The sequence below is a fragment of the Limulus polyphemus genome, unplaced genomic scaffold (genome assembly GCF_000517525.1).
Source record: "Limulus polyphemus unplaced genomic scaffold, Limulus_polyphemus-2.1.2 Scaffold1449, whole genome shotgun sequence".
NCBI lineage: Eukaryota > Metazoa > Arthropoda > Merostomata > Xiphosura > Limulidae > Limulus > Limulus polyphemus.
The window spans coordinates 122,653-135,243 of NW_013667059.1; the positions used below are offsets into that span (position 1 = coordinate 122,653).

At 33.5% G+C, this 12,591-nt stretch overlaps 1 protein-coding gene across 1 annotated transcript in view; it reads left to right on the forward strand.

Moving 5' to 3' along the window:
• LOC106463630 (trichohyalin-like) overlaps window positions 1-12,591 on the forward strand; it is a 47,778-nt gene that overhangs the window by 29,420 nt on the left and 5,767 nt on the right. Inside the window, 6 exon segments of the mRNA XM_013923678.2 lie at window positions 905-1,237; window positions 5,457-5,624; window positions 8,080-8,346; window positions 9,462-9,629; window positions 10,965-11,048; window positions 12,206-12,291. Coding sequence (XP_013779132.2) covers window positions 905-1,237; window positions 5,457-5,624; window positions 8,080-8,346; window positions 9,462-9,629; window positions 10,965-11,048; window positions 12,206-12,291 — 1,106 coding nt within the window.

The following is a 12,591-nucleotide window of genomic DNA, read 5'->3' on the forward strand; positions in this document are numbered from 1 at the left end:
AAAGATTAACATTCTGATAAAGGAGGATAGAAAGAATTGTAGAGAATGTATTAAAGATTAACATTCTGATAAGCGAGAGTTAGAAAGAGTTATTGGAGAAAAAAATCAGCCAGAATGTTAGTTAGTAACAACTGACACAGTGGCTCTTTGAGTTCTGGCTGGACATGGAGAAGTGGCTATTATACTGCGAATTGTAAAGTCCAAGGTTAGAGGGATGGTACGTTGCTTTCCATACTCAGAAATGTCAGTTGTAGGAGTGCTATGACTATGATTGTGGTGCTGACCGGTCTCCATCCTCCTCTGGCCAGAAGTTCTAAATTATGGATGGCAATTCCTGAACCTTGCAGCCAATGATATGACCATTTATCCCATGTATGGCAACCCTCCCTGTGACAAGCTGTTCTAAATCATGGATACCTGAACCTTGCAGCCTCTGATATGAACATTTAGCCCATGTGTCGTAGCCCTCCCTCTGGCCAGCTGGTCTAAATTAAATTTGCTATGCAGCCTCTGAAATGGCCATTTAGACCATGTGTAGCATTAGGTTGCATTCATGTTCGAAACACCAGAATATCCAATACCTTAAAGTGCTTTTAAAAAAAAATAGTGTTTTCTTCTATTTAAGTTTATCCTATTGTCTTTTTGGTAGTGTTATTACAAAACGTTTCAGATGTGACTTACAGTGTGTAATTCATTCATTTCAAGTATTACAAAAATCAAAAGATAATTCACCTTCAGTTGTTTGATTTCCAGCTACTTTATAATTGTTTTAAGTTCTTTGCTTTCTAGGTACTGTAATATATTTATTTTATAGGGCTATCTTTAAAATTATCAAACATATTTAATTAGACAATTTTATGAAGTATAAAAAGATAATTAAACAATACCTTGCTTTGCCCAACAGATAGAAGATCTTTCCAGGAAAGTTGTCGAGTTGGAACGTGCTGAAAGAACGTCTCGTACAATATCCATTACTGGCCGCCAGGAAATGTATGGTCTGCGAACCCAATTGGAGCATTCGGAGCATGTGCAGAAAGCCAACCTGGGGGCGTTGCGAGCAGACTATGAAGACCGTATTGTAATGATGGGCGGCGAGATTGAAAAAATGGGAAAAGAAATCATGAACTTGACCAAAGAAAGGGACCATTACCGAGAGAAACTAGCGCAGGCCGAGAAATCGTTAGGAGAATTAAAAAGCGACTCCATGCGGCGTGAGAGGAGCAAGCTAATATTTGAGGTAAGTCCACTTAAAGATAGAGAGGTATTCTGTATAATTTCCAAATTTCTTTGTTAAAAACTTGTTATAGCGACAGTTAAAGAACTTTAATTGTCCTGTTCTGTGTCAGTAAGCCTTAGAACATAAAGTCCAAACAAAATGAAATAGGAGACGAGAAATATATTTTTTCTAACGGTTCTCTTTTTAATGCTTTCATTGTCATTGGAGAAATGAGTTAGTGAGAGAAGTGGTCTATTGTTTGTCAGTTCGTAATGGATCAGAGAATTACTCTAGTCGTTAGGAAATTATTAGAGGGTTCGGAGAACACTTAGCTTGGCGTGGTTTTGAATTTCGTGCAAAACTACACGAGGACTATCTGCAGTCCCTAATTAATCAGTGAAAAACTAGAAGGAAGGCAGCTAGTCATCACCACCCACCGCCAACTCTTAGGCTACTCTTTTACCAACGAATAGTGGGATTGACCGTCATATTATAACGCCCCCACGACTGCAAGGGCGAGCATGTTTGGTGTGACGGGGATTCGAACCCGCGACCTTCATATTGTGAACGGGATATAAAATACAGGCGTTTAGCAGAAGAAACAAAATTGAAAGATATAAAAGAAACAAGTAAACCGAAAGAGAGGAGAAGGAGGAAAATTTATTGCCAGTACGAAACAAACCAGTCATTTAACAAAATGTAATTCTATCTTCAACTGTGGGAAGTGGAGAGACAGTTATGTTGATTATGTTATGAGGTACCAGCTATAACTACTGTAGTCGGGTATCAGGTTTATTGTGACACTTGTAAGAATAACCAAAGCTGGCAAGTGTTGTAGATAAGAAGTTAGTCTAGATATGTACACTGACGCGCTAGATGTGGGTCTCGACAATGTGGATAGATTGGCTTATTGGGACACCTAGCAGTAGTATGAGTTGTAGCAAAGACTTCTCTCAAACCTCTACTCCATGTTGTTGTCTGAAGGTGTAAGAACAGTGAAACACAATATTATCAATAACTTTACTGCTGTCAACCAGAACCTTCGTTGTGTAAATCAGATCATTGATGCAGATGACACATCGAATAGAAATTCGATCGTCTAGGAACTCGGATATGATTTATGTTTGAGTAACACTTGGATCCACACCTCGAATAACATCAGAAAACAAAGAAGTGATAGTGGTTGTTTCTTCAGAGCTGGGAAACCAAACTTCTGGATAGGTAACAGGTAATACCAACCTTTTTCAAAAGAACTTCACAGTGTTGAGAATTAGATGCCAATCTTACTATTATGGGATGAGTTGCTGAACGTCAGTGTGTAGGCATTATTCTAGAAATAGAGAAATCTGGAGAAACCAGTAGCTACAGGTGAACTGACTGAAGCTAGAACAGAAGGCGATATAGAGAATGTAGAAAAGCACCGAGCCTTGGGAAAGAAAATTTTTCTGAAACTCAATTTATATATGCAGTATAATACACGATAAGTTACGATATATAACCCGAAAGGTGGAGAAGCATAAGAAAGCAATAGGTCTAAAATATAAGATAAATATACGTAAGCTGCAGAAGTATTTTTTTATATTTCTCTTCAATTATTCATTTCAGATTCAAAATTATTGGCGTTTCAAAATAACATTTCAGGTCTATTTCCCACGAATCACTTCCAAAGAGGCCTTTCTTTAACCATAACTCATCATATATAAATAGAGTTTCAGATAATCATTTCTTTCTCATCGTCCAGCTCATGTTTTGAGTTCTGGTACTGAACACATGTTATAGTATAACATTCTCAGAGTTACTGTTTAAATATTGAACATATGTTATAGTATAACATTCTCAGAGTTACTGTTTAAACGCCAAAAGGTATTAACGACGAACCGAGTTTGGGAAACAAAACACAGATCTGAAATGCCCTCATTTTGTATCCGATAAGAGAGTTGTGGAAAAAACTGTCATTTACGTGATTATTATCGTGAATTTTACTTTGCCAACTTTTGGCGTTGCAACTATAAAATGTAGTTCTGTTTCAAGAATGGTAAAGAAAATATGTAAACAAAATCATCTGTTTGATAATAAAGGTGCCGTGCTTATATAGTGTCTGTTTGATATTAAAGGTGCTGTATTTATAAATCGTCGTTTCATAATAAAGGGTCCACGTGTAAACAGTGTCTAATAGAAAATAAAAGTGTCACGTTCATAGAATGCCTGTTTGATAATTATGAAGCTGTGTAAATACATTGTTTTTATGATAACTAAGGTGTTTGGATTATACATTATATATATGATAATTTTAATGTTTTTCTTTTAAAAATTATATAATACATCGTGCTACCTGTCAGAAAACCTCAGATAGTCAAAACAACCTTAGAGTCCTTTCTCTAGGAATTATATGGTAACTTGTTATCTGTCAGTAGACCTCTGATAGTCAAAACAACCTTAGAGTCCTCCCTTTGGAAATTATATGGTAACTCGCTTTCTGTCAGAAGACTTCAAGTAGTCAAAACAACCTTAGAGTCCTCCCTTTAGAAATTATATGGTAACTTGCTACCTGTCAGAAGACCTCAAGTAGTCAAAACAACCTTAGAGTCCTCCCTTTAGAAATTATATGGTAACTCGCTACCGGTCAGAAGACTTCAAGTAGTCAAAACAACCTTAGAGTCCTCCCTTTAGAAATTATATGGTAACTCGCTACCTGTCAGAAGACTTCAAGTAGTCAAAACAACCTTAGAGTCCTCCCTATAGAAATTATATGGTAACTTGTTACCTGTCAGAAGACATCAAGTAGTCAAAACAACCTTAGGCTCCTCCCTTTAGAAATTATATGGTAACTCGCTACCGGTCAGAAGACTTCAAGTAGTCAAAACAACCTTAGAGTCCTCCTATAGAAATTATATGGTAACTCGCTACCTGTCAGAAGACCTCAAGCAGTCAAAACAACCTTAGAGTCCTTTCTCTAGGAATTATATGGTAACTTGTTACCTATCAGGAGACCTCAAGTAGTCAAAACAACCTTAGAGTCCTCCCTTTAGTAATTATATGGTAACTCGCTACCGGTCAGAATACTTCAAGTAGTCAAAACAACCTTAGGCTCCTCCCTTTAGTAATTATATGGTAACTCGCTACCGGTCAGAATACTTCAAGTAGTCAAAACAACCTTAGAGTCCTCCCTTTAGTAATTATATGGTAACTCGCTACCTGTCAGTAGACCTCTGATAGTCAAAACAACCTTAGAATCTTCTCTTTAGAAATTACTTGGTTCCTCATGCTATCTGCCAGGTGGCCTCAACAGGACAAAATAGTTAAATTCTTAAATTTAACTGGCTTCATGAATAAAGCTGTTAAGTATAAATAACGTAATTATGTAAGTCAATTTCACTTTTTTGTGCTGCTTACTTGTAACATATTCGTAATCACCTTCTAGGACTTACATAGTACGTTCTGCTTCCTGTCAGAAAGATCGAAGTTAGTTTTAATGGTCACTCTTCAGGACATTCTTCTTGTTTGAGACCCGGGTAAGCAAGAAGAGCTTACTGGACTTAATCGGTAGTTTCGTCTATTATTTATCCTATGTGTAACTGTAGCTTTCTATACTCCTGTCGTTTCTTCTTTACATGGGCGCTTCTGGGATTTATATACATCCAAAAGCTCACTGATCTGGTATATACAGAGTTTATGTCAAGAACGTCGTATTAAAATGATTTTGGAGCTTCACCATGTCATTGTAATTCATGCTGTCACGTCCATTCATGCTCTATATTGACAATAGCTTTAAGTTCTTTTGCAAAAGGCTCTGTATTTAAGTTGTTATGTCTAAAGCACACACCTCCTTCATGCATAATTTCCATAAGCCATCTAATGTATGTGTCTTTGCATGGAATAATATAAATGAATATGTTGTGGAAGTTTGCCTGGGACAGGTAGATTACTTTTTCTACTGCCCTTTGTGTACATGGATAATTAATTGTTACAAGACGCTGCGCCTTGCTTGCTGCGGCTGCGATACGAGTTGATGGAGCATGAGAAGGCATACTTGACTAATTGGAAACCAAATCTTCATGAGCTAGTGAATTGTGTATAATTCTGGAGTTTCCTGATGAGGAGGCATACTTCACTTGTTGAGTGACGCTTGACGAATTCTAGTAGAAATATTTGTTTGGGCGAAGTTCTGAATATTTTAAAGTTCCTCATTCAGAGCCACTCTAGTTGAATATATAATCATAAACTGAACTTTCTCTTTCAGATCGAATCAATTCGGCGGTCATCAGAAGAGTTAAAGCGTAAATTACTGGATACAGAGCAGAAACTGGAGCAGGCCAACATGGAAAACAGAAATTTGAAAGTCCAATATGAAGCAGATAAGAGCCAATGGCAAGTTCTCGCTTCTGACTTGAAGTCCAAGCTAAACCAGGTATTCAAATTTAATTAATGTATACTTGCGTATCTAATTCAAAACAATGTTATAAAAATATTGAGCTTATTACTGTTTAGAGCACATATATCCTAACATTATTGATATTATTATTGTTTGGACTATTAAGCCTTGTTATAGATAATATTCTAATATTATTGATATGAACATTATTTGGATTACTAAACCTTGTTGCAGAGAATTTTCTAACACTATGATATGAATATCATTTGGACTATTAAGCCTTGTTGCAGAGAATATTTTAATATTGACATTAATATTGTTTGGATTACTAAGTCATATTGCAGAGAATGCCAAACCAAAATAATCTTGTAATAAAAAATATAGTGGTTACGATATTGTTATCTACATGATTTTAACAATAATGATAGCATTTTAAACATTGCGTCCTTAAACGCTTTGGTTCGTGTCTGTAAATATTGAAACATTTTACTTTGTACTTCCTATATATATTTCAAAATATTAAATGAACATAAAACATGATTTTTTCTTGACAAATACATCCATTTAATAAAAGGTAATGGTTAAATTAGAAATAATTTCAATGAAGACATAAACATTACAGAGGAATTACACCTTATTGCAATAATAACAGACGTAATTACACTTTATTATTTCAATAATATGTCGAATTAACTTTATTACAGTAATAATTAATATAATTACATCTTGTCGCAATAGTAACAGACGTAATTACACTTTATTGTAATGAAAATAGATGGAATTTAACTTTATTACAACAAAAATACATGCAATTACGCTTTACAATAACAATAATAGATGGACTTACACTTTACTATAACAATAATAAATGGACCTACACTTTACTATAACAATAATAAATGGACCTACACTTTACTATAACAATAATAGATGGACTTACACTTTACTATAACAATAATAAATGGACTTACACTTTACTATAACAATAATAAATGGACTTACACTTTACTATAACAATAATAGATGGACTTACACTTTAATATGATAATGATAAATGGAATTATAAGCTTTGAAGTTTCCAGATACACTTTTAAACAATCAACAATACTACTATGATGTAAAATAGAAGTTTATTAACTACTAAAATTCTGATTAATTGGATAGAATTAATTAATCTATTAAATTCGGGAAATTATGCTTATTATGTACTTAACAAAAAAAGACAAAACATTTATATCAGTTCGGTTGGTTTAAAGAACATCAAGTTGTGATATCAAAGAAGTGGATTCCGTGAGTTACTTTAACAAAAATAACATATAATGTAATCATGAGTCTAACTTACAAAGTTTTATCACGAGGCTCAAATTATGTTATTACATACTACCATAACTACAGTTGCTTTTATCAATAATACAAAACAATAAGCCAACTGAACTTGAAGTATGTACTAAAAAGAGAATACGACTTTAGCTAATAATGGTTAAAAGAAGTCTTAATATACTTATCTTCGGCTATATCGTTATCCAAAAATTTCGAAACTCGGTGTTACTCTTCGCCGCTTCTTTCGCTTTAATGAATACACTACCTATAATTTATCTCCCCCTCAAAATCATATAACATCAAGTTAACATCTCCCTACTGATTCTCGCTGAGTACCTACATTCATCGCCTTTTACCACAGACTTTTTCTATTTCAAAAGACTTGGGAACGATGTGATGTTATCTTACAGAGATCTCTTTGTTATCTTTGTAAATATCTCATTGTGGACATTGCAGAGACCTCCTTGTTTGCGTTGTTGAGACCTCGTTGTTAGTATTTTTGTAATAGAGACTTCTTTCACTTCAAAGAAAATTTGACATAGATCTCTTTATGTCCTGCGATAATAGAAACTCTCACTCAAAAATACTTTGAAACGATATGGTGTTCTTTTTCAAAGATCTTCTTGCGGAATTATTACAACAGAGATTTCTTCCACACCAAATAACTCTAGAAAAGAATGATAGTTATTAAAACAGATATTCGTGGGAACTCTGATGTAACATAATATCATTCCACATCGAAAAACGTTGGAACAATACGCCATGATACTCGTTGATGTTTACCCATTCTATCAATTTATATATATATATTAAAATATTGAAAGTAATTAGTTTTTTGTTTCGCTTGTAATATTCTACCTAAGGAGGTCTGTTTGTCTATCAAATTACAATTATCGTCTTACGTTACAATGCAAAAAAGAAGTATGTAAACTATTAAAACCAAAGCCTAAACAATATTTATTGTCTGTTGTAAAAAGGTTGAAGAAACCATAGCCTAAACAATATTTGTTGTCTGTTGTAAAAAGGGTTGAAGAAACCATAGCCTGAACAATATTTGTTGTCTGTTGTAGAAAGGTTGAAGAAACCATAGCCTAAACAATATGTGTTGTCTGTTGTAAAAAGGGTTAAAGAAACCATAGTCTAAACAATATTTGTTGTCTGTTGTTAAAAGGTTGAAGAAAAGAATATTCTTGAAGGCAGTCGTGGAGGTACTAAAACTTATGCTCGAACCCGGCTACAATTGGTTTGGGAGAAAGAGAGGAACGAACAGCAGCATCTCCTGGCGGACACTCAGCACTTAGTGAACGAACTCCGTGACAGATTAATACACTTTGAACAGGAAAGAGACAATGAGAAACAGGATTTCAGAAAACAGATAGAGAGTTTGAAGTCAGCTTATGAACGGGAGCATCTTGAAAATCAACGGAAAGTTGCAGAGGTATGTTTTGTTGGTCCTCACACGAGTCTTAATAGAAGAAAAATAATTTCAACAAAATTGATATCATCAATTTTATGAATCCCAAAATTTCACACACGGAAATCACTCTAATGCATTAACATTCCTTTCACGATACCACAAAAAATATGTCAGGTTCAAAGTATTCCAAAATTTAACAGCTTGACAACAACTAAATACATAAACGTCAGTAAAAAACAGGACATTAATGTACAAGTGAAAGAAAGTAGAAAATATTCGTAAATATTGTAATATTTAAAATGAATTATGTAACAAATTGTTACGTGAAATATTATGCCCAAGTAATTGAAATTTGAGCTGTTAACTTATTATATATATACTCATAGATACAAACATATAGAGTGACAGAGAGATATTTCCTACCTTCAGTATGATCTGGATAAACAGTAAATTTATATATATGTATTTTCTAGCTCTCGGCTGATCTGAATAAACAGTAATTATTTGTATATATGTATTTCCTAGCTCCCGGCTGATCTGGATAAACAGTAAGTGTTTACATATATGTATTTTCTAGCTCCCAGCTGATCTGGATAAACAGTAAGTGTTTATATATATATTTCTTAGCTTCAGGCTGATCTGAATAAACAGTAAGTGTTTATATATGTATTTCTAGCTTCGGGCTGATCTGGATAAACAGTAAGTGTTTACATATATGTATTTTCTAGCTCCCGGCTGATCTGGATAAACAGTAAGTGTTTATATATGTATTTCCTAGCTTCCGGCTGATCTGGATAAACAGTAAGTGTTTATATATATGTATTTCCTAGCTTCAGGCTGATCTGGATAAACAGTAAGTGTTTATATATATGTATTTCCTAGCTTCAGGCTGATCTGAATAAACAGTAAGTATTTATATATATATTTCTTGGCTTCAGGCTGATCTGAATAAACAGTAAGTGTTTATATACGTATTTCCTAGCTCCCGGTTGATTTAAATAAACAGTAAGTATTTATATATATGTATTTTCTAGCTCCAGGCTGATCTGGATAAACAGTAAGTATTTATATATGTATTTCCTAGCTCCCGGTTGATCTAGATAAACAGTAAGTATTTATATATATGTATTTTCTAGCTCCAGGCTGATCTGGTTGAACTCAGAGATTCGAACGTTAAATTTAGAGCAGCTAGCGCAAAACTTTACAACGACAAACAACTTTTGGAGAGTGAAAGAGGAGAATGGCGTAGGAAATTTGCTGTTGTTCAGAATATCCAAAGCAAGGTTTCTAACCTATTGAAGGAAGTAAGTGGAATATTGTCATCTCTTACAACTTATAAGTGGACTATTGTCATCTCTTATCTCTTATAAGTGGACTATTGTCATCTCTTATAACTTATAAGTAGAATATTGTCATCTCTTATAACTTATAAGTAGAATATTGTCATCTCTTATAACTTATAAGTGGACTATTGTCATCTCTTATAACTTATAAGTAGAATATTGTCATCTCTTATAACTTATAAGTAGAATATTGTCATCTCTTATAACTTATAAATGGAATATTGTCATCTCTTATAACTTATAATGGAATATTGTCATCTCTTATAACTTATAAGTGGAATATTGTCATCTCTTATAACTTATAAGTGGAATATTGTCATCTCTTATAACTTATAAGTGGAATATTGTCATCTCTTATAACTTATAAGTGGAATATTGTCATCTCTTATAACTTATAAGTGGAATATTGTCATCTCTTATAAGCCAGCAATATCTGAGATTAAAAACAATAGTTGTGTTTGATCTTAAAACTTGAACGAACGCAAATATAATTGAGAATTAGAATCCAAGAGAAGAATAGCCTCAACCCTGATTGAACTGGAGAAATATATATAATTAAAAATTTTCATTTACCTTTTATATTTGCGCGTTTTTTCTTTGTTTTATTTTTAAACTTGTTTTCTTTATTGTATGTTTTGTAAGTTTTTAATCATGTTTCTCACCTGTGTTAAACATCGAAACCGAATACATTGCTTTATCAGATTCACAAGCAATAAATATTTGAATGCGTATTTGTTGACTTTGATAATAATTATAGCTAGATGTACCCCTGGCTAAATAGAAACAAAGCACTATTTATAGGGAATATCAAAGTATGTAGATGAAAGTAATGAGTTTAAGAAAGGATAGGTGATTACTGTGTACGTGGCTCAGTAAACGATTGTTTTTCATTACAAAAGTTCTATTACAAATGACTTTATCCAAGAACACTATTTAGGTCTTTTCAGACTTTGTTTGGTGTTCCAATTATTTTGATCCTCCTTAGAGGGGGATGACCCCATGAAACGAGGTATGGAAATAACTAGCGTGCTCTTTTTTGTTTCAGTTAATATTTACTATATATTGCAAACAATAATAGTTACATAAGCCTATGAAATTGAAGAGTGTAGGAAACGATTCGATCCTAGAAAATTGGGCATTCAAAGTTGTACTGTTTGAAGAGATATGTGTATGTTATCTCCACGTGTCTTTCAGTTAAATGTGTCTCTGAAAATTTAACCAAGTCATTGTGCTTGTTATTTGCACTTATCTTCGTGTGAATATTTCAATTGACATTCTAACTAACTGAGTTTTTAGGTTGAAAATTTGAACAACATGTTAGACAAGGAAGAAAAACCTACAGAAGCTATTATTGAAGACGTCAGGAAAACCTTAGACAAGGTACGTTAAAATAAGGAAAAATCACTTATCTACGTGCTGACAAGGTACGTTAAAATAAGGCCTAAGTAACCACTTATCTACGTGCTGCATTTTGTACTTAGAACATTAAACATTACTTGGGAAACTTATTCTAAAATCTTTATAAGTAATCATTAATCTATATGCTGCATCTTGAACTTAGAACATTAAAAATGTACCATCAAACCATGAATCAGTGTTGTACAACACCTATATTACTGTGTTACCTGCAATATCAAACTCGTATATTAATCAAAATGCTATCTTCTCGTTCCCAGCTGCTGAGACAAGCAGTCTATTGTTGTATTATGTTATAATTATTATAAATGTTACGTTATGAAAATTTACACACCATATAAGAAGAATTTGCTATAATTTTGTAGAGGGCGCGACTCTGAACTACGAGCTCTGATGTTACAAGCGAAATATTTACCATCTATATATTTAACGGTGACTTTCTGACAATTCAATATTGCCATGCTGCCATGAGAAACCTTAGGAATAGAGATATATCAATACTTTTGAAGATCGATATTCATACATCGTTACTTCTTAACGGTTCAGAATCAAAGGTCACAGCTTTTCGAAAGGGGAAGTTAATGTTCTCCGTGGAAGTACTTTTATAGCGGCAAAGGGCTCCGAAATTAAATCCCAAGTCAAATCTGGGACAATGATTCCTTAGTTGTAATTACGAAAGAGAATCCTCCAACTCAAACAGCCATTGCAATAAAGCTGAGTATATCTCTGAGCCCTGTTAACAACATAATAAACTATAATTTTCGAGACGACAACGTATCACACGCCAACATTTCATTAACTTCCAGCCAAACCTCGAAAATAGAATCACAAAAATTCCTTTTGGTCACACAACTGACGTTCATGTACAGTGTAGAGTCTGATGAAAATAAGTAAAGATACGTGGCTTACTTCTTATATATGAGCTTGTTATAATGTCAGACGGCAGTGCGTAACTATGTCTATCAGATTGAGCAGAACAAAAATATAGGAATGAGTTCTAAGCACACCTTCTATACCTTTTACTTGGGCAAATAAAATACAACAGTATACTTGTGGTGCACCTTACGAATGTTATCTTATTATGAGAGAGCATTAATTAATCTTGGGCAAAATAATTTCAGATGAAACAGTTTGGAGAAGAGGTCCGTCAGGCTTCTACTTCTTTTCCCGAAGAGGATAAGGTGAAAAGAACAATGTCTTTCCGAAGGTGGGCTAGAAAATCATACATAATTATCTAAAATACTGTATTGTTGAATTTTTATACAAAACCGTACATAATTATCTAACATACTGTATTGTTGAATCTTTATACAAAACCGTACATAATTATCTAACATACTGTATTGTTGAATCTTTATACAAAACTGTATATAATTATCTAGCATACTGTATTGTTGAATCTTTATACAAAACTGTACATAATTATCTAGCATACTGTATTGTTGAATCTTTATACAAAACAGTACATAATTATCTAGCATACTGTATTGTTGAATCTTTATACAAA